The sequence below is a fragment of the Erpetoichthys calabaricus genome, chromosome 8 (assembly GCF_900747795.2).
Source record: "Erpetoichthys calabaricus chromosome 8, fErpCal1.3, whole genome shotgun sequence".
Lineage (NCBI taxonomy): Eukaryota > Metazoa > Chordata > Cladistia > Polypteriformes > Polypteridae > Erpetoichthys > Erpetoichthys calabaricus.
Genome location: NC_041401.2, coordinates 176,767,925 through 176,788,739, shown reverse-complemented (window position 1 = coordinate 176,788,739; position 20,815 = coordinate 176,767,925). Strand labels below are relative to the sequence as shown.

The 20,815-nt window shown below is 36.7% G+C and overlaps 1 protein-coding gene across 5 annotated transcripts in view; it reads left to right on the top strand.

The window, feature by feature from the left end:
• Positions 1 to 20,815, top strand: part of rerea (arginine-glutamic acid dipeptide (RE) repeats a) — a 365,998-nt gene that overhangs the window by 278,484 nt on the left and 66,699 nt on the right. For all 5 annotated transcript variants that reach the window (XM_028807869.2, XM_051931035.1, XM_051931032.1 and 2 more), the window contains one exon: positions 6,398 to 6,496. In XM_028807869.2, coding sequence (XP_028663702.1) covers positions 6,398 to 6,496 — 99 coding nt within the window. The remainder of the gene's footprint in view (positions 1 to 6,397; positions 6,497 to 20,815) is intronic.

Genomic DNA, 20,815 nt, shown 5'->3' with positions numbered 1-20,815 from the left:
TATTTTTTTTATGTAGTAAAATGTGGAAATTTCCTAATTGCTGTGTTTGCTTAGTATCAAAAGGCATAAGTTTTTATTAGAAAATGAGTTACTGACAGCTGCACCATTATTACCCAATAATTTAATTAGCAGTAATTTGCAAGCTGATATGCACACTGAGGTGGGCACTTTTCTTGTAGTATAAGTAATAAAGAACAGTAATCCACTTTATTTAAGTTATTGAAATTTTTAGTAATTATTGCTCTTTCTGTATAAAATTTGTGTAAAAATATTATAGAAAAAATAATTTAACGGTATAATAGTTAAATATACTATAGATAATTTTGGTTCGTTTAATGTGCACCATCCATTTATAATGTATACCATATTTATTTAAAAAAAAATTTTCCTTGCTTGTTTCAAGTGAGAATGCTGAGAAAATTGTTCAACCAGTTTTGTTTTGGTTGAATGCAACTTAACTGTTAGAACTAAGTAAACAAGCACCTCTAATGCTTGCAAATAGTTATAAAAATGATTGTTCAATTTTGAAAGTATCATACTGTATAAAGTTGACAGCACAGTTAACGTTTAGTGGTAGAGGCAAAATATTGTACATTGATCTAAGTTAGCCAAAAACACAGAGTTACAGAAGCAAACAGTAGCTTCTGACATAACTCGTATACAGACTTTCAAGTTCAAAAAGAGTAAAGAGAACATGACCGCGTATACTCTATTGCAGTACCTCAGTGATAAAAAAATAGGCATATCTGTATACCATTAGACATCTTACTAGAAAGTTACATTAAAAAACATGTAGTGGAGTGACCACTGTGAAGCTGTTGCACAGTCTCCCACTGAAGAGAGCAAGGATTCAAAAGGTTAAACTTTGCCCTGTTGATTATAGCAAAACCAGAAGAGTCTTTTTTTTTTTTTTTTTTTTTTTTCATCAGGTCAAGCCTAATATATTATGGATTTACAGGAATATTGCAAAGTTCACTATCTGTATCAATGTTTTGTTTCTTCCCTTCGCACGTTTGTTTTTTTTTTTTTGGATTCATAGTTTTGTTCATCAGTTTGAAAATTGTTTTGGTCAGTGTTTTTAATTTAGTAAATTAAAGGAGATCATATAGCACTAGTTGCACATGGTTACAGTACTTGTTAGATGAGTAATATGTTGATGGAATTATGAGCAAATGCACACTTTGGCAGCACTCAACTAGAAGAGAGAAGTACGGTAGAGTGAGGAGGAGAAAGAGGGCATGCAATTTAAATAATTTAGTAAAACTCTTCTCTGTTTATCCTGACTAAGCTGTAGTCATTTTTTACATCTCAGATAAGCACATTTTATAACTTTCCCAGTAGCTGTCAAATTTTGTGTACACAGTAAAGCTCCTTTTTCTATCTGCATATGTCATTGCATTATTTCCATACAGGATACTATTTAAGGAGTACCAATAACAGAATCAAAAGAGACATCAAAACATGCCAAGAGTACATACAAGACACTGGCTGAAAAGATCTTGACCTTGTTGAGAACAGGTCCTAATTAATTTAGGCTGTTCTGAAGGTTAAACGAGAACTTAACTAATTTTTCAAAATCGGTGAACCTGGAAAGGTGACCTTTGGATATATAGTGAATAGTTATACCCTGATGAGGTGACAATATACATTTGCAGATTTTCACTCCAGATGACTGTAACAGTAAATTGTGTAAATCTCAAAAAACATTTTTTTTTTTTTTAACATCTGCCTTTCTTAGCTTTATTGTAACGTAGTTGTAGTGTTCCTTTATGCAAAATGTTATTAAACTGAAGGAAGTGCAAATGTCATTCTGTCAAACTGCAGTCTCTAAACACAGAGCAGCCTGACAAACTTTAGGAGAGAGAATGCTAAATATCTGCTTTTATGCTGAAGAAAGTTTAGTAATAAACTGAGAAGGTGGTCTCTGGGGAGTTCCCATTTGTATGGAAAGCTGAAGTTGGAGTGGAAGGAAAGGGGCCACACTCGGAGAGATGTGTGTCTTTGGCAGAAATTAAAAGAGAAGCTGCTTTAATGAGATCAGACATTCTCATTTTGTTTTTTTAAATAAAACAAACACATTTTGCAAGCTTTTGCTTATTTTTTTAATTAATTTAACAGCTTATTGAATTTTTTAAAATCCAATAACATTCCATACAAACAAGTCAAATTTTACAAAACAAGCTTGTGTTTAATACAGCAGCTTAGAATAATTTAAAAACCAAACTCGGAAGGAAAGTGTTGATGCTGCTTAGTAGACACCTGGCTTAAACCTGTTAATCATGTTAGACTTGTATCTTCTTGGTAAACATCTTATGACTATTTTTATTTTAATGAATAGCTGCATGTGATTAATTACTATTTTTTTTTCTTTTATGTCTCTCTATTATGAATAAATGATTTATGTTTAAGTATGTATTTTAAGGAGATTTTATTTTTTTCATGGTCAATGAACAGCAACCCTACAAACTTTCATATTCATAATTAAAATTAAAGTAACTTCTGTGATCTTCAGTTTATTTTAATTGTAATCAGTTTAATATGGAACAGTTTTTAAATAGCTAGTTATAAAATAACTTAGTTTTAAAAAATCAAATCAAGATAAAAATTGTTTAATTGGAATTAGCTGATTCAAGTGTCATGCAATCGGGTATCAGTATCTGCTATTAATATCCTGATTGTAGAATCCTTAATAATAAAAGAGGAGCCCTGAAGCAATCTAGTAAAAGGTGATGGGTTCATGTGTTTCGATTTTTGTTTCCAAACTAAGTTTGGAATTAGAAGCTGTAGTATTTCAGGTATCCCAGAGCAGCAGAGTTCTCATGCTGTAGTTGAAAGAGGAGGTAAGTGCTATATAAAAGTTAAGAGTTATTGTTATCTTCATGAACTTCATTATGTCATCCCTTAGTATCACGTTCATTATTTTTCTTTTAAAATGTGATATGCATCCTTTCCAGTGAAAAATATTCACAAAAAGGACAGTAAGAGTGCCTGACTAATCCTTGGGATATTTTTTTTGTATATTGAAACAAACGTTACCTTAGTTAGATTTTTAATTGATCTGAGTGTTTCTTATGATTGTCTTTGGGTTGAATATTAAGATTTTTTTTGTTTGTTATGAAATGTCCTCCTTTTGTTTTAATTACCCAAAGATGCATCTGCAATAGACCTCAGATGAATAAAATGCTATTTCACTTATATTCAGGAAGGTCACTGCTGGAGTGAGCCATTTGAATGAAGTTATAAATTACATTTGAAGAACAATATTTTGATGTGTGAGATGGAAGATGTCAGAAAGGCAAGATGTAATTCATGGGTTCATTATAGCGCAGGCTTGCCTGACAGCTGAGCCATGCCAAAAGGAAAATTTATTTGCAGCATCTAGCTGACAGAAAATGGCAGATCAGATGAGTAACTCAAGGAGGAATGAGAAGCCTTGCAGGAAGATTGTGGGGATATGCTAATTCGGCCTTCTAAACGTTTACATTATTGGCTGCATAACAATAGGTTGTTAGGAAGAGACTGAAGGAAAAAATAGGATATTACACTTAATTTATACATATAGCTTCAGTGGGTTATTGGGGGGGGGGGGGGGCTTGGGGGTTGTGTAATCTTTTTTTTTTTTTCCTCTTTCTCCAGTGCTATTACCTTCAGTCATCTTGAGGCATAATTAAATCTGTGTGTGTACATGATGTTTTTCTAGTTTATTGCAGTACCATTATATTTGGCTCTTAGAAATAATATTGCTATTCTATTAACAAAGTATGCTTCACAAATTCAGTTGCAATAAATATAATTTTAGTTCCTTGTAGGTGAAAAACAGAATGGAGCTGAATATGTTTTTGCTCTAGTTGTGCTCATTTCAAAATCGTTGGGTTAGTTCCTGCCTTGCATCATGAGCTTTCAGGATAAGCTGTGACCCATTGCAACATTACACTGGATTAAGCAATTCAGAAAATCTGTGGATAAATTTGTATGCTAGCTTTTGTTTGTTTCTTTTTATTTAATGAACTGACAATTCATAGAGAGCTGTATTATTTTGTGTACTTTGACTGCATATATAAATTTATGGGCTTTAACTGTCTGCTGCTGTATTACCACTTGGAATACTGTTAATGAACAAATATAAATGCTTAAATTAAGTCTTTGTAATTCATGGAGGAATGACAACTCAAACTATATGCACACACGGAAGGGTAAACCATCTTTTTTTCTTTTTTGTTTTTTAAACTCGCTGGTCACAGGGATTTGATGCCTGTCCTTGCATCCCTAGGTGCAAGGTTGGAACCAGTGCTGGATAGTATGCCAGCCCATTGTAAGGCATACTGGTACACACTTACATGGAGACAAATAACCTAATATATACCTGTTCAGGGTGTGGTGGGAAATCTTAGTAAATTGTTAGTTTAAGCAGAATAAATTTGAATAATTACAAACATTTGTATGCTCTGACACCCTTAGAAGAAGTGGCTTTAGGCAGCCATGCAATTAAGATCTTGAAATGATCCCAAACCTGCTTAATCCACTTCAGGGGTGCAGAAAGACCGGGCATATACTTGATTTTTTTAGTACATGTAAAAAACATTTTTCTGCATCTTTGTTTATGAATATTATAAGCATGTGACTGAAAGAGAAATCTGTCTGGGATTACAGTCATTGTTAGCACAGAATTAATGCATACAGAGTTGACAAAAAGTCTGTGTGAAGATATCCTCTTTAATAAAATCCCTGTGTGTGTCCAGGTGTCTGTGTGTGTGTCTTCTGGTGAAGTGCGCATGTGCGGGGCACGGTGCGATGCGCGATATTACTGTCAGAGAAAGTTACAGGCCTTTTACGGAAATGCAAACCGGTATTACTGCGAGAGGAAATTAAAGGTACACAATACAGTGACTTATATTACAGCCACACAAGCCAGTATTACTGACAGAGAAAATTAAAGGCATATTACCGACGCGCACGCCTGTATTACCGCCAGAGAAAATTAAAGGTATATTACGGACGTACAAGCCAGCGGACGTACAAGACAGTATTACTGTCACAGAAAATTAAAGACACACAATACACGGCGGCAGCCCACGAAGAACGGTCAGCTCAGCAAGTAAACATCAAGAAAAGAAAGGCTGAAAGACAAAGAAAAATACGACCAACAAAAAGAATGAGGTCAAAGTCCCTTGTTTATGCACTACTGTTCTAGCACCTGTTATTGTAACGGGCTTATTGACTAGTTTTTTTTATAAGTTCTGCCAATGGAAAAACAGCTGGCATTCATTAATGTAAATGCTGTGCTTCTGATCATTTATGTTAAAGTACTATCAACCTGCTTTCCAGAAGGAAACGGACTTACTGAAGGTCCTATTGATGTGAACTGTGGACATCCGCACTGCTGTGTGTTTACAGTAAATCCTAATTACTGATATTTTGATACTTTTGACAACTCTACACAGTAGTATTCCACGCAAATGGTAGAACATTTAAAGGATAATGGAAACCGTGGATTGCACTATCTAGTTATAACAGAACAATGTGAACTGTTCTCATCACTTTTATTATGTTAGTACTTGTGAATCCATTCCATAGTGTTTTTTTTATGCGTGGTACAGCGCACCATATTAGTTGCATTTCTAATGTATGGTCGCTCATTCAATCTGTTTAATAAAAATGGTCCTAGGAGAGCCACTCACTGCTTCTGCAAAATTTCAGTGCACTTAAGAGGTTATTTTTACAACAAAGCTGCATGTTCCTGTCATTTATTGAACTTGTTAAGTCAAAGCATTACTACTTGTAATCAGTTTTTACATTTAACTGACTGAAATTCAATAAATGTAAATTCATGTAACGATGACATGTAGCATGTTTAGCTGTTTTGTTGTAATTACTCATACCTATCCTTATCTAAATATCACTTAAATATTCACAGTTACACATAATTATGGCATGAAATGTTCATTGTCAGTGAAGTGAGAATTACTATAGGAGCAAAAAATTAAGGAAATGTGTCATGAAAAAGTCCAGTAAAAAAAAAAAAAAAAAAAAAAAATGATAAGGTGATGGCAATGTAAACCTGCAGTCACTGTGTTTCAGTTGGTGATCTGAGTCCTACTAGAGTAGGATCTTACCAGGTTTAGATACTGGATGGATGTGGAAAACCCCAAAATGATAAATAATAGAATAAGTCAACTAAAAGTAAAATCACTTCTAATTTCAAAAAGTATTTCTAGTGTTTTTTTTAATTCACATATAAAAATATGTATTTTTTTCTTCACTATGTCAGTGTTTTTAAATTTCATTTAAATTTGATAGTGTTATTGTTTGTTTTAACTTTTATCTTATTTTTTTAATTGCCATTTAATTTATGTATTTTTTCATATGATGTTAATCATTTTTTGTATTCCTTATGCAGCTACATGAAAGCAGTTATGATGCAGGAAAAGCATTGCAGCGTCTTGTGAAGAAACCGGTGCCAAGGCTTATAGAAAAATGTTGGTCTGAAGATGAAGTGGTAAGACCTGCCTTATTAAGTAAAAATGTAGCCATTGTTTTCTGGAATTTTTTTTTTTTTTTTTTTTTTTTTTTTTTATATATATAAGGTCACCTGTATATTATTACAATTCAGAAATTGTCACAGTTGCTTTAATATGAGTTTAGGTGGACCAGAATTGACTGTGGTTCTCATGGATTATTGGTATTAAACAAAACAATATATTTTTTTTTACTTTAAAAATATGTTCAGGGGTTAATTTTATTTATATTAAGTTACTAAAGTAGTTATTACTGAGTCATTAAGTTAGCTAATTCTTTGTTCGTAGCCCTACTATCAATGATCAATACTTTTCGTTATTTTTGCTTTTATCATCATGTATGGACCAGGTATAATGAAGTAGTGTTTTCTCCGTATATTTTTATATAAAACTGAAATTACATGTCATCCATAAAATTAGTTGTCACATACCCCATTACAATCCCTGCTGTAACCTACCATTTTCCAGCTTAGGATACTAACCTAGGTAGGTTTTAGTCTCACACTACAGTTAACATAAGCAGGATGAATCTCTTCCTAATAATTAAAAACACGCTGCACTGCAAAGGTGGCCTAACAGGCACAGTGGATGCAGAGCGTGTTTCATAAATAAATGATCATCAGGTTTTGAAATCAACTCTCAGTGACTAACCAGATTTTTGATGTCCCCTATTTTTTCAGATTTGCTTGAAAGTAAACATCTCTTAAAATATAGCAAAATGTTTACTTTAGTTTACTTTTCCACAGACTTAAAAATGTTCATTGAAATTATTATTGACCTGCATGAAGCTACTTTGATTATTGTAAGTAGTCTTTTGCATATTTGTCATTTTAATTTGGCTTTCTTGACATTGATCAACAGAAAATGACTCTCTTAATGCCAGTGAAAACAGATCTCTCCAAAGAAGTCTTAATTACAAATATAAAATACAAAAAAAGTGACCCTATATATATTCTCCCCCATTAATATGACACATGTTAATCATCAGTGGTGTAACCAGTAGGCTTTAGATATAATTAGTTAAATTGAGATCACCTGTCTGGTGTTTCAGTTCCTTTTTTAATAAATCCTCCTTAACTTGAAGACTATCTGGTGGTCTGATCTAAACAATGAAGACAAAAGAACACACCAAGCAACTCTGTGAAAAGTGGACTGAAAAGCACCTCTCAGGGGATTGTGGTATAGTGGGGCCCACAGCTCAGAAGAAGGTGGCCGATTTTTAAATAAGTAATTGAATGGCTGCCTCAGTCTCATTGGGGGGGTGTGTGCTTGTGCAGCTGCGGAAGGTTGGTGATGTAATTGAAATGAGACACTCCTGCACGTGAGGGTGCGATCCATCTTAATTGCTTTGTTAGCTTTCTGAGGTGTGCGAATGAGGCTCTGTGCCCACGGTGGCATATAAGGGAGAACCAACGTTAGAAAAAAGAAGTAAAGGACAAGAAACAAAAGGAGAATTGACACAGAGCAGAGGTTAAAGGAAGGAAAGAGAATCAGGCAAGAAGATGGGAAAGAGAGCCGGTGCAAGGTTGAGCAAAAGAGAGTGAGTGGACAAGGAGGCAGGAAGCTGTGAAGAGAGCCCCTCAAGGAAGTGGGAGGCCACTGTTCCAGGCTGTTGTAGAGGATTGCTCTAGCTGAGCAATTCAGGGAGCTGGAGTGACCTGGTGGTACGCGTGGCTCACCACAGAAGTCTGGGAAGGCAGCAAGAGTCTGAGAGGCTTGGAATGGGAGCCTTGCTGATGGAGCCATGAACAGTAAGGACCTGAGTCTGGGTTTGAATTGGGGAGCCCTACTAGCAGCCATTGGACAGCAGGGACCTGAACCCATGGAAAGATTGTGTTGCCTGTCGGCTTGGCATCTTCTCCTCCTATGAAGTCTGGTTAGGATAAGGGGAGGAGACGCGAGGGTAAAAGGCTTGCACTAGGGGCTGAGTATTTTAAAGAACAGTTTTCCTTGCCTGTAGATTTTTAAACTCATATTAATGGATTATTTGTTTTTAACCTCCATAATTCACTTCTTTTTATCAGAATATTCATTTATTGAGCATTTTGAGCACTGCAATATTTATATGGACACTGTGGTTCACTTTTGCACTTTATTCACCTACTCCTTGCTCTGTGTGAGTGTCCTCATCTGCTGGCTCTTCTTTAGGTTAAGTTATCGACGGTATTGGGTTGAAGTGGCTCCCTGGAAGAACCCAGTAGCGTGGGTCTAACCCAGTCCATCACAGGGATGGAGGCAAGAAAATATCCAAGGCACCGAATATTTGTTTAAATCAGACATTAAAAATCAGAGTATGGCAGAGCTATAAATCTGCGGAGAGCAGGCTGCCCACAAAAACTGAGTGATCTTGCAAGAAGACGAATAGTGAAGAAAGGCCACCAAAAGATCCCCGAGAACTCTGGGGGAGTTACAAGCTACAGCAGTGAAGACTGGAGAGACTGTAGGCAACCAGTCACAGCTTTATGGGGCAGTGGCAAAGAGAGAGTAACTTAAAAAAATGTGCAAAAGGCATGCTGTCTGTACAGAGTCTGTGGTCTAATGATACTGAAATGGAGTTTTTTGGCCGTCAGACTAAACACCATGTTTGGCATAAACACTGCACATCATCCAAAACACCGCAAAGCGTGGTTGTGGCTGTATCAGGTTGAGGGGATGCCTTTCTTCAGCAGGTTTGTTTTCCATTCATCCAGACGATGCCCAAGCATATAGTCAAATCTGCACAGGGATGGCTTCAAAAAACCAATATGAATGTCCTGGGGAGGCCGAGTCAGAGTTCAGGTCTCAGTCCAGTTGAAATTTAGTGATGGACTTGAAAAATGCTTTTTACTCACAATCAACATCCAACATGACAGAGCTTGAGCAGTTGATTCAAAGAAAATGGCGGAAAATGTCAATGTTCAGATGTGCAGAGCCGATAGTGAGACCTGAGCACACGGACTCAAGGCTATCACCAACTAAAGACTATACTTATGCAATCAGTTATTTTGTGTTTTATATTTGATTAATTTAGACCACTCTGCAGAGATCTGTTTTCACTTTAGTATTAGGTTTTATTTCTGTTGATCAGTGTCAAAAAGGGACATCAAATCAAATGCGGTTTGATGATGTATAACAATAAAATGTGAAAACTTCCCAAGGGGATGAATTCTTTTTATAGGCACTGCAGTTCTTTCAAGAAAATGTTTCAGACCACATACTCCAGAAGCACTCAAACCCATGATCATTTAATTTGAAGTACAGCAAATGACAAAAAACAGATTCTGGTTGAGAGATTGGTTTCAGTGAAAATCTGCACCTGCTGTGGCTCTTCAAGACTTGGAAGTGAATACGCTAGTGCTACAAGCTGACACACCAGACAAGATTTGGAGGGGTGTGTGTTTATAGGCTTTTAAATTAAACACGATGGACACATTTAAATGAAACTATGACTCCCGGCAGTGCTGCAGCAAATCGAGACAGATTAAGTCACCCATCCTTCCTTGCTTTATTATAAATTCTGTTTGTTTATGCATTATTGCCAAAGGCAAAATTTGCTGCTTTGTTGTTTAGCTTATTGCGCTGAAATATTGTCAGAGCACTTAATTAGCATTCAGATGGTTGATTACTAAAGGGGTTCTTGCATGTGTATGTGAAATTAAAGGCAGCAGCCTTAGACTCCAAATACAGGTCTGAAAGGCCTCTTGGACATTTATGGTCCTAACCCAAGCTCTTTGATTAGACCTGCATGTTTGCTATTTGTTGTTTTGCCATTTTTTTTTTGCCAACCAATATGTAAATTCTCTTTTACTCTTCTGGAAAATAGTGAAAAGCCTGTTTAAAATAAAGTGTTTTTCCTTTTTCTTTACTTTGATAATCTGTAACCTTTATCAAAACAGTGACAGGTCTTTTAGATAAGACTCTTACAACTGTAAAAGTCATGTTTGCTGATAGTGGCAATTGATAGGTCTTTTAGTCAATTGGCTGAACTAGCAGTATATTCGTAGCTTCATTCTGAAGGTAAAGGCTTTCCCATACCTTCCATAATTCTTGCTTTCTGCAGGATTTCATCATGAGGATTGTTGCGGCTCAGTTTCTAAGCGTGAAACTGGTGTTTAGTTTGAAAATACAGTCAAATGCCGACTTGCAGCTACATTTGGGACCAGCCATTTGGCTGAACAGGTTATAGCAGTTGAGGCTCTGTGAGTTAATGGGTCACCGGTACATATACTTTAACTGCCAGTACAGAGTAACACAAGTTGATATTCGAGTCTTAAAGGCCTTTTTTCAGGGTGCTGCACAGAATTTTTGAACTGAAGCTTAGCTGTTATCATGCCACCACTCACACTTCCATGCAGCAGTTTGGAAGTGCCAGGCACATGTGCACCTGAAACTCCCAAGGATGGCCGTGCTTGTTTTCATGTGTTTGTACTTCACAGTGATTGCTCGATACTTCATATGGGACAGCACCCCCTGCTTGTCATTCACGTGCTGGTGCTTTGCAGTGTTCATTACATTATGGGAAAAATTTGTTCATTTGTTGGTGCTTGGTGGCAGTTGATGTATACTTCACAGAGGATGCTTGTGTAGTGTAGTGAGATTGAAGAAATTGGTAGTAAAAGGAAAGTACCGGCTTATCTATTATTCACACCCACTCATCAGTTAAAAATAAATCAATAAATGGGAAGGAACAGATGGCCTCAGTTCAGCTGACCATAAATTGATGCATGATTGTATATAGTACAACAAAAAAAAATAAATATTAAGAAAATTAAAAGCTCACATTAAACAAAATGCTCATAGTTTTCATGATATAGATTACCATTTCTCATTTTATGTGTGCAGGAGTGTAGGTGTGATGGTGTAGGTGTGTGTGATTTGGTGCACAGTTTGTTTTGTTTTTTTTGTTTTTTTCTGTTTCTTCTGGGACATCAGTTTTTCAAGGATATAGCTCAGAAACTCCGGCAAATACATGTGTTTTCATTTGAAATGGCTACATCCTTTAAATTTAAATGTGTGTACTGAGATGTGAAATATCACAGTATGCAAGTTCAGCTTCTTTTGATACATTTAATCTTAAGAGTAATTATAACATTTTTCCTGCAAATTATTGTCTTAAAAAGGCATACATGTTTCATTGCTGGTTCCACAATTAATGTTGATATATTACAGGCTAACCAACACGTCTTACAGATTTGTAAATAATATTAAATTGGGCAGCTCATACAAAGGACCAATTGCGCCAGAGACTGTTTACAAATTTAAAAGCAATTCATATGTGTTAATTGGAAGCAGTTATTATATGCTGAGTTTGAGCCTTCTGTGCTTTAAGAAAGTAAACATAAACTCTTAAGTACACAAAACACTTTGGATTTGAATAGAAAACCACAGAGAAAAAGAACCCTAACAACTGTCACTTGGTCTTATTGCATAAATTGAGCTTTACAGATGCTGTGCTATAATTTGCTTGTGTGCTAAACATTTTATCAACTGTGCATTTGGTGACACAACAGAACGTCACTAACACCCACTAGTCACCGCCGGTCAGTCTGCCAGATTCAATAATACTTTGCCCTGCCAAAAGGTAAAGAACTCAAAACAGGAATTGATATCAGTGATTATGGAACAAGAAAAAACAATATTGTAGAAGGAAAAAAAAGGTTGTATTCTTTCTATACAGCAGTGATGTATCCTCATAACGATTAAGTGATGTTATATGTTTAAACAACGCAAGGTAGCAATTTGAAGCTTATAACACCAAGCCATCTAGATATACAGTGGAACCTCGGGTCACAACCGTAATTCGTTCCAAAACTCTGGTTGCAACCTGATTTGGTCGTGACCCAAAGTAATTTCCCCCATAGGATTGTATGTAAATACAGTTAATCTGTTCTGGGCCGTACGAGCTGTATGTAAATATATATACACTCGCTGTCTCGCTCTCTCTCGCTCGCTGAATGCACAGGGAGAGACTGAACACGTGCAGAAATCATTGGCGCGTACGAACCGGAAGGGAAACTGGCTTGTTTGTCACCCGAGTGTGTGGTCGTGAACAGATGCAAAAGTTTGGCAAACTTTTTGGTCGTAACCCGATTTGTACGTGGTTCGTGACCCGAGGTTCCACTGTATTCTAAATTTTTTTCATCAATTGTAGCAGAAGTCAATATAAATAATATGGCTTTTATATGGCTGCACTGAATTACTTTTGATGCCTTTCATTCTAAAATGTCTTGCAGTCTCTTTGTCAATGCAGTCATTTCTTCATAACACCAGCACTATCTTTTCAACTATTGGTTGAAGGGTTGTTTCACTGCACATACCCTTACAAAGCACTTAAAAAATCTATGAGTCTGTGTATAAATCAGCATTCATTTATTCTTTTTTAAAAAAAAAAAGCAGACTATATATTCATCTACATGGGATATCAAATGGAATGAACTTGAACACACTTCATCATTCTTTTTAAACTCTGATTTTTGGAGATGATTTACAGATGAATGTCTGATTGGTTAAAAGGAAAAGCTGTGTAGTATGTGAGAAATAAATGTCTGGCCATTAATAAAGAACTCTTAATAAGACACAAGCAGGAATTTGTTGTTTTTTTCCTAATGATCCTTCATTCATGATAATTCATGTTTTATCCAAAGGTTGTTCAGGGTTTAAGGTGTTCCTGTTAATTGGTACTATGGTATAGTTAACCTTACATTTTTATTTATAAATTTAAAAAATCTGAACTAATCAAAGTTTGCCATCTTCACATAATTCTCAATGCTATTACCTTTTTTTGGCGAGCATGGAGATGGGATGTCAATATTACATTACCATAGTATATTGTACATACTATGCTTTTTGTAAATGATTTTTGATAATTCTATTGCTAGAATTCCACCAGTCATTCATTTTTTTTTTTTTTTTTTTGCAAAGTCTTTCTTTTTAAAGCATTATCAACATGAATGTACTGACATGGTTGAATCAGTTGAGACATATACTACCTCTGGTGGACACCTAACATACTCTGAAATATAAGGGTTATATGTTGTTCTGGTAATATTTACTAAATAGAGAGAACTTTTTATCCACAAAGGAAAGTTTGGCTTTTTAAAGAATCTCGGTAAATATTATACAAAAAAACAGCTCCCTCTTAAATGCACACCTCAATGACTAATAGCAAAGAAAACTGAAAATAAAGAAAAACCTCTAACTTGGCTAAGATTAAAAGGGCAGTCCCAGTTAGCCATTATACAGGTGTTTTACTGTTTGTATAAAGAAGTCCCCAATAGCATTTCTTAGCACACTTTTGCCGAGTATTTCCTTAGCTGAAAGTCCTCAGAGTTAGTGTGCCAGAGAGAGGATGTGCAGCATTGCTCATAATGGCACGCAGTTATGTTTCAATTCTCTCCTCCTCTACTACCTCCTGGGAGTTGTGAGTGCATCCCATAACTGAGCCTGCCCCTTTTAATTAACTTGTTGATTTGGTGGGCCTCTCTTGAATTGATGTTAAAAGCCTAGCACACCATAGAGTAGAAAATCACGTTGGCCATCACAGAACTCTAAAAGAAGTGAAGAATGTTGCCACCCACATTAAAGGAACGCAGTCTCCTAAGAAAACATGCAAAATTGTTATAAGTATGTTATAAGCAGACATTTTTTTTCTTGCTTTAAATGTCATGTTGGCTCATTTCTTGATGAGATATTTAAGCAAAAGGTGAAATTTTTGATATGTATAGGTTTTCTGTTAAAATTTATGAAAGGCATTTTGAAATATGTTCTATGAAAATTGTTTAACTGTATATACAAGTTAACTCTAAGAACTGAATGGGTTTGAGAATGTCTATTAAAAAATGTGTGTATAAATGTTTTTTAAATAACTATAGGGCATATCCCTTTTGAAGAAGTCCTACCTTTTGAAGTCCTCAGTTGCCAGAAAATGCTTTTAATGATATTGAGAAAATATTAGTATTACTTTTTTTAAAGAGTAATTTTTCTTCATTTTAACCTTTGAGTCATTACAGTGCTTTGATACCATAATATAGCTCTGTAATTATATTTTAGACCTCGTCACAATATTCACTTTTCAAGTTCAATACAGTCTCTTTCTGCAAAAGTACGCATCGCGTAACCCAGCTTTGCTTTATTTTCTGAGAAAAGTTCAATTGGAGTTCTTCATGGATACATCAGTATATTTTATATGTTGTTTTTTTTATTAACATGCACTTTAAGTAATAATCATTAGGGACTGACATTTATAGAAGAGAATTATCCCACACATGAACTATTAGAACTGAAGCATATCTGCTTTGAGAAACACAACCTGTTTTTTCGTCTGCTAGTTGTATTATCTCCTTCTGTCAGCAGATGACAAATTGCTCTATCAAGACTGTGCAACAGACAAATGATTTTATTAGAAATTGTATGCCCAGCTATCAAAGTACTAGTGAATTTGGGTGGGCTATCACAGCTCTGATATGGGGTACTCGCAGCTTACTTTGTCATTTGATAAGTAAATACACTTAAAAAAAAAAAAAAAAAGAGAGAGAATACGTCTATACATTATTGAAGTCCTTTTACAAAACATCAGTCTCTTTTAATTTTATGGAGACTTCTAATAGTACATGCTCCTAACCCCTCTCTCTCAGTCCGTTATGAATGCATATGTATAGTAGAGAAGTAATAGTCATGACTATGAGCACTGGAAGTTAATGTACTTAATTCATTTTCATGTAGTGTCATGAGAAGGGCTTTGTGCTTGTGAGTTTAAGACCAACTGCTTGACTAAAAGACCATCCACATCCATATAATGAATTAGTAATAAATCATTTGCAGAAGATTAGTATTTTAGCTTTTTAATTTATTTTTGTACATTCTTAATAATACAGATATTAGGATCCTATTTGAGAAGCTAAAAGTCTTCTCATTGTTGCCTTTCACAGTGATGTATGTCTTTGAGTTGCACCCTCTCCACAAATATAAATGTGAAATAAAGAGGTGGCTTAGTGGCGGAACATACACAGCCCAGCATCCATAGTGCCAGATCATGCTACAGTATGTTAACACAAATTGTGGTTACAGTAATTACAAGTAATGAGAGCTTGCCTAACTTGCTTTAGAGGACATTTACAGTTGATACAAAGCTCCTTTATTTCACCAGGATAATGTGCTGTTAAAGAAAATCTGTGAACATTTTCAGACCCACTTAATACAGTTCAGGGTCTTGGGGGTTGGGGTTGAAGTTTATTGAGCTTAAGGCAAGAAATTCACCTTTGTCATTTGCTCTTCTTAATTTAAAGACCACAAATCTTTGCTTTTTCTTTCTCAAGGAGATTAAGAACTCTTTGAGTGTCCCATTTATATGTTCTTGATTTGCAGTCATGCCTGCAAAATTGCTACATTTAAAGAACTACACTGCTCAAACAGGATATTTCATTACCCAGAAAACATTCAATTTTATAAGACAAGAAATAAAAAAAGAAAAAGTAAACAAGGCTGGCATCATGCACGCTAATACTCCATACTATATAACTCGTATAGATGGCTAATGGTTTATGTGGATTCAGTAACAGGATATAAATTCATTCTCTAAAGATTACAAGTGTAAACATCTAAATGAAATCCTTTTTAGGTTTGTAACAGTCTACAGACTCTTTAAATAATTAGGGTTTGAACATTACACTTGAGAACATATTAACCAGGTTAACACAAAGATGGGAATAAGTTTAAAAGAAATCTAATTTTGTAAAGTACATTCTCTGAGTATAGTTCAGTGTAATACAGTTAAAACAAGGCATAAAATAATGATATAATAAGTGGCACTGATTTGCATCTATACTTTGTATTGAAAAATAATTTAGTTTTATAAGTTTTTTCTTTTAAGCAAACAAAAGTAAATCATAGCATTCTGTACGTTTTATATAATTTTGTTTCTAATAAACCTTTAACTGTTTTATATAAGTATGGTTAGAAGAGAACATGTTCGGTTTTAGAGAATCTCCTCAGTTATCATATGCAAAGACAAAGAAGAAATATTGAATCTTTGTCCTATTTGTACATTAACAACCTTGTAAAGGCTTTGTCTCATTTGCTGACAGCAATTTTCAGTTTTAATGAGTCAGTGGTATTTGGCAGTGCGCCCCCGTGAGGAGCAGTCGTGTGGTGTGACATGCCCAACAAGTCCATGACTCGCTCAAACAAAATCAAGACAATTTTAATTCTGTCTTTAGTTGTAGGGTTGGGCTCTGTGTGTAAAAGAGCTGACAACCAATGAATGCTTGTATGGAAGTGCAGTTCATATAATGGAGCATTAAGGAATGCGGGTGATTTGGACCTCACAAATAGAAGAGAAGCTCGTTTCTCTGATGCCTTGTGTTTTAAATACCAGAACAGATTGGGAAAAAGAACAATATGTCCAAGATTGTAGCTGAACTAGACATTTGTGTTAACTCTTCATATAGTGTTGGCTCCTTTAGGCAGAACATTATTGCTGGTCATAAAAAGGGATGCACAAGGCTGTGCTAGAAGGTCAGCACACAGTCACTAACTTTAACATACTCATCTTGTATACACTTCTATTGTCTTGCAAATGGACATGGTCTGGCGATGAGATCGGCAGCCTCATTTGGCAAGTCTGACTTGCCCAATGATTAGAATCACATAATGTGACATCTGCTTTAGCAGCCTAAGCGCTGTTGTCTTTTCTGTAGAAGCAACACATGGAAGGATAGGGCCTGTGGCAAGCTACATTTAAACTTCCCTCTAAGTCTGCTTTATGATATCCTAATTATAATAATCTAAGTGATTATTTTAGACTAGACATTAAGCCCGTTACAATAACGGGCGCTAGAACAGTAGTGCATTCTCTTTGAGAATTTTTTTACGCTCGTTTTCCTGTTCCTCTATAAATCTATTTGCTCTTCTGAGTCTCTCTTTTAACGTTTTTCTGACACTTATTATCTTTTTCTTCTTTTTTTGGGTGGCATGTTGTTAGTAGATAGTCACAGTAATATAGGCTTGTACGTCCGTAATATTTTCTGTTACAGTAATAATGGCTTGTATGTGGCTGTAATATGCATCACTGTATTGTGTGCCTTTAATTTTCTCTCGCAGTAATACTGATTTGGATTACCGTAAAATGCCTGTAATTTTCTCTGAAAGTAATACTGGCTTTGATGTCCGTAATATGCGTTTAATTTTTTGTCACAACAGTGCGCAATCAGCAGATTCTCCCCAGCAACTGATGTAATGTGTGGCGTGTAGCTGATAATCGTGCTTGTGGCGTCTCTCCAGCAAGTACTGTGAACTTCCCCAGCAAGTATTTTAATCTGTGCTGGCTTGCAGCTGCTTATTGTATGTGTGGCGTCTCCCCAGCAACGGATTTTATGTATGTGAAAATAAATCTACTTTTAAAAGTCATCCTATTGTAATATCATGAAAATTCGTATATTTAGGAAAACTCCTTCAACGACTGACAATTTACACTTTACTGGGCCAAGCTTCTTAATCGCAAATCTGACATCCTCAGAGTGAACACTTGCACAACCACAAACACTAATCCCACCTCTGTGGGGAAGCTGGTCTCCATGTCTCAGTACCCGATTGGATTTTTCGTGCCTTTTGTTTTAAGTCTTACCTCATTTCCAGAAATCCGATTGGATCGGCCGTGCGATATTTTATAGGTCCTGCCCTCTCTGTCTTGTGTAACGCGTCAGGCGGCCTTTGAAGCATCACACCGTGCCCAGCACATGCGCAGTTCACCAGAAGACACACGGACACTGGATGCACATGAGTTTTATTAAAGAGGATATGTCACAACAGCCCCTCCTTTAACCGTCACCTTATCGTGGTGGAGGGGTTTGCGTGTCCCAATGATCCTAGGAGCTCTGTTGTCCGGGGCTTTATGCCCCTGGTAGGGCCACCCAAGGCAAACTGGTCCTAGGTGAGGGATGAGACAAAGAGCGGTTAAACAAACCTCCTATGAAGAAAAACAATTTTGGACGGCGTTTTCCCTTGCCCGGACGCGGGTCACCGGGGCCCCACTCTGGAGCCAGGCCTGGAGGTGGGGCTCGATGGCGAGCGCCTGGTGGCCGGGCCTGCACCCATGGGGCTCGGCCGGGCACAGCCCGAAGAGGCAACGTGGGTCCCCCTTCCCATGGGCTCACCACCTATGGGAGGGGCAAGGAGGTCGGGTGCAGTGTGAGTTGGGTGGTGGCCGAAGGCGGGGACCTTGGCGGTCCGATCCTCGGCTACAGGAAGACCCAGGACACGCTGGAGGGACTATGTCTCTCGACTGGCCTGGGAACGCCTTGGGATTCTCCCGGAAGAGCTAGAAGAAGTGGCCGGGGAGAGGGAAGTCTGGGCATCTCTGCTCAAGCTGCTGCCCCGCGACCCGACCTCGGATAAGCGGGAGACAATGGATGGATGGATGGATGGATGTCACAACAGGTCTTTTTCATGTTATCTATTTCAAGGTATCATGATGTAAAGTTCCCTCTCATTTTCACATTTGAGATATTTTGGAAAAACTTACTGTCCTTTGTGGGATATTTGAAATGTATTTCAGATTACCCGAATATTAAAGTAAATTACACATTTTAAATTTCTAATAGGTTTTCCGTGAGACTGAAGTTCTTGTCTACTTTAAAACATCTTAAAATAAACAGGAAGTTAACTTATATTTGTGAACACTAAAAGGACATTTCAAATTTCTCAGGCTGGTTCTTATTTTGACATCTCTAAGTGTGTTTCGTGATATCTGAAGTACATTACTATTTTTGCCTTGAAGTGCAGATTCTTCAAGATTTTAAATGCATCGCTGAGAATTTCTAAATGTAAAATTTGCTTGCCATGTGCAGTACTGTTCCTTATTTATACTCTAATTAGTGCCATACTTGCTTTCTGTGAACAGTCTTCATTGGGTGAAGCTTTCAGATTTGTTGTCCATGGCAGTCAGAATATTACAGTTAGCATCTTTATTTTATTCACATATCATACACATGACAATACTGGCAAGTTAGAAAGTTCCAGTTCAGTAGACTGGAATGTTTTTAATAAAAATTTAAATGTACTTGCACTTAACTATAAATTGCAAAATTATAGCAGGAGCAGTTGTACTGTGGAGTGAATAGTTGCTTTATGATATTTAACTGATTAATATTTATGGTTTCTTTTATTTTTTTGGGCTAATCTTAATGGTATATTTCACATTCAGTTGAAGCCAATGTTAGTCTGTTCTGTGTAACAGTTATTTAATTATTTCCATCCATCCATTTTCCAACCCGCTGAATCCGAACACAGGGTCACGGGGGTCTGCTGGAGCCAATCCCAGCCAACACAGGGCACAAGGCAGGAACCAATCCCGGGCAGGGTGCCAACCCACCGGAGGACACACACAAACACAGCCAAACACCAAGCACACACTAGGGCCAATTTAGAATCATCAATCCACCTAACCTGCATGTCTTTGGACTGTGGGAGGGAACCGGAGCGTCCGGAGGAAACCCACGCAGACACGGAGAGAACATGCAAACTCCACACAGGGAGGACCCGGGAAGCGAACCCAGGTCCCCAGGTCTCCCAACTGCGAGGCAGCAGCGCTACCCACTGCGCCACCGTGCCGCATTATTTAATTAATGGATTTTTTCCCCTTATCCTGGTACTGTAGTAGAATATTGCATTCTAAACAAGTTCATTTTTTTATATTAAGGTAAGATTTTAATGCCCGTTGGTCTGTATAATCATTCAGAGCCCCCCTTTATGTGGCCACTCTAGCCATCATAACTTCTCATAAATTCCAGTCAGAATATTTTTCCAGGGATACAGTGGAGAAGACTGTGTGTGTGAGTATAAAGAAAGTTCTCTAAAACAGCCTTAAATCATTTGTTTTTCTTTTGACTTCTGATTTAAGTGTCCGTTGCATCTTTTGACATCTGCAGTGACATCATAAGTGTAACACCACATTCTCAAGCCCACTTAATTTAGTTGAGAGTCGCAGGGGGCACAAGCTTATCGCAGCAGCCGTGGGTGTAAAGTGGAAAACAACAAAGCAAAGGCATGAAAGCCCTAACATTTTTTAATTGTCAGGTTGAGGTTTGAATTACAGAGTTTGTAGGTTTGTCTTGCTTTAATAAAGATCTACAGAAATGTGTTATTTGGATACATTTTAATGACTTATTCCTGTTAGTTTTTGCTCCTAAGGAGTTTGAATGCATTTTCTAGAAGAAAACAAATGTAATGGAATCGGCTCCATGTTGTGCACCCGGGAAGGGCATATTCATTTCACTGTTGTGTTGCTCCACCTGCAGTCCATTGTGAGAGGTTAATTTGTTGTGCTT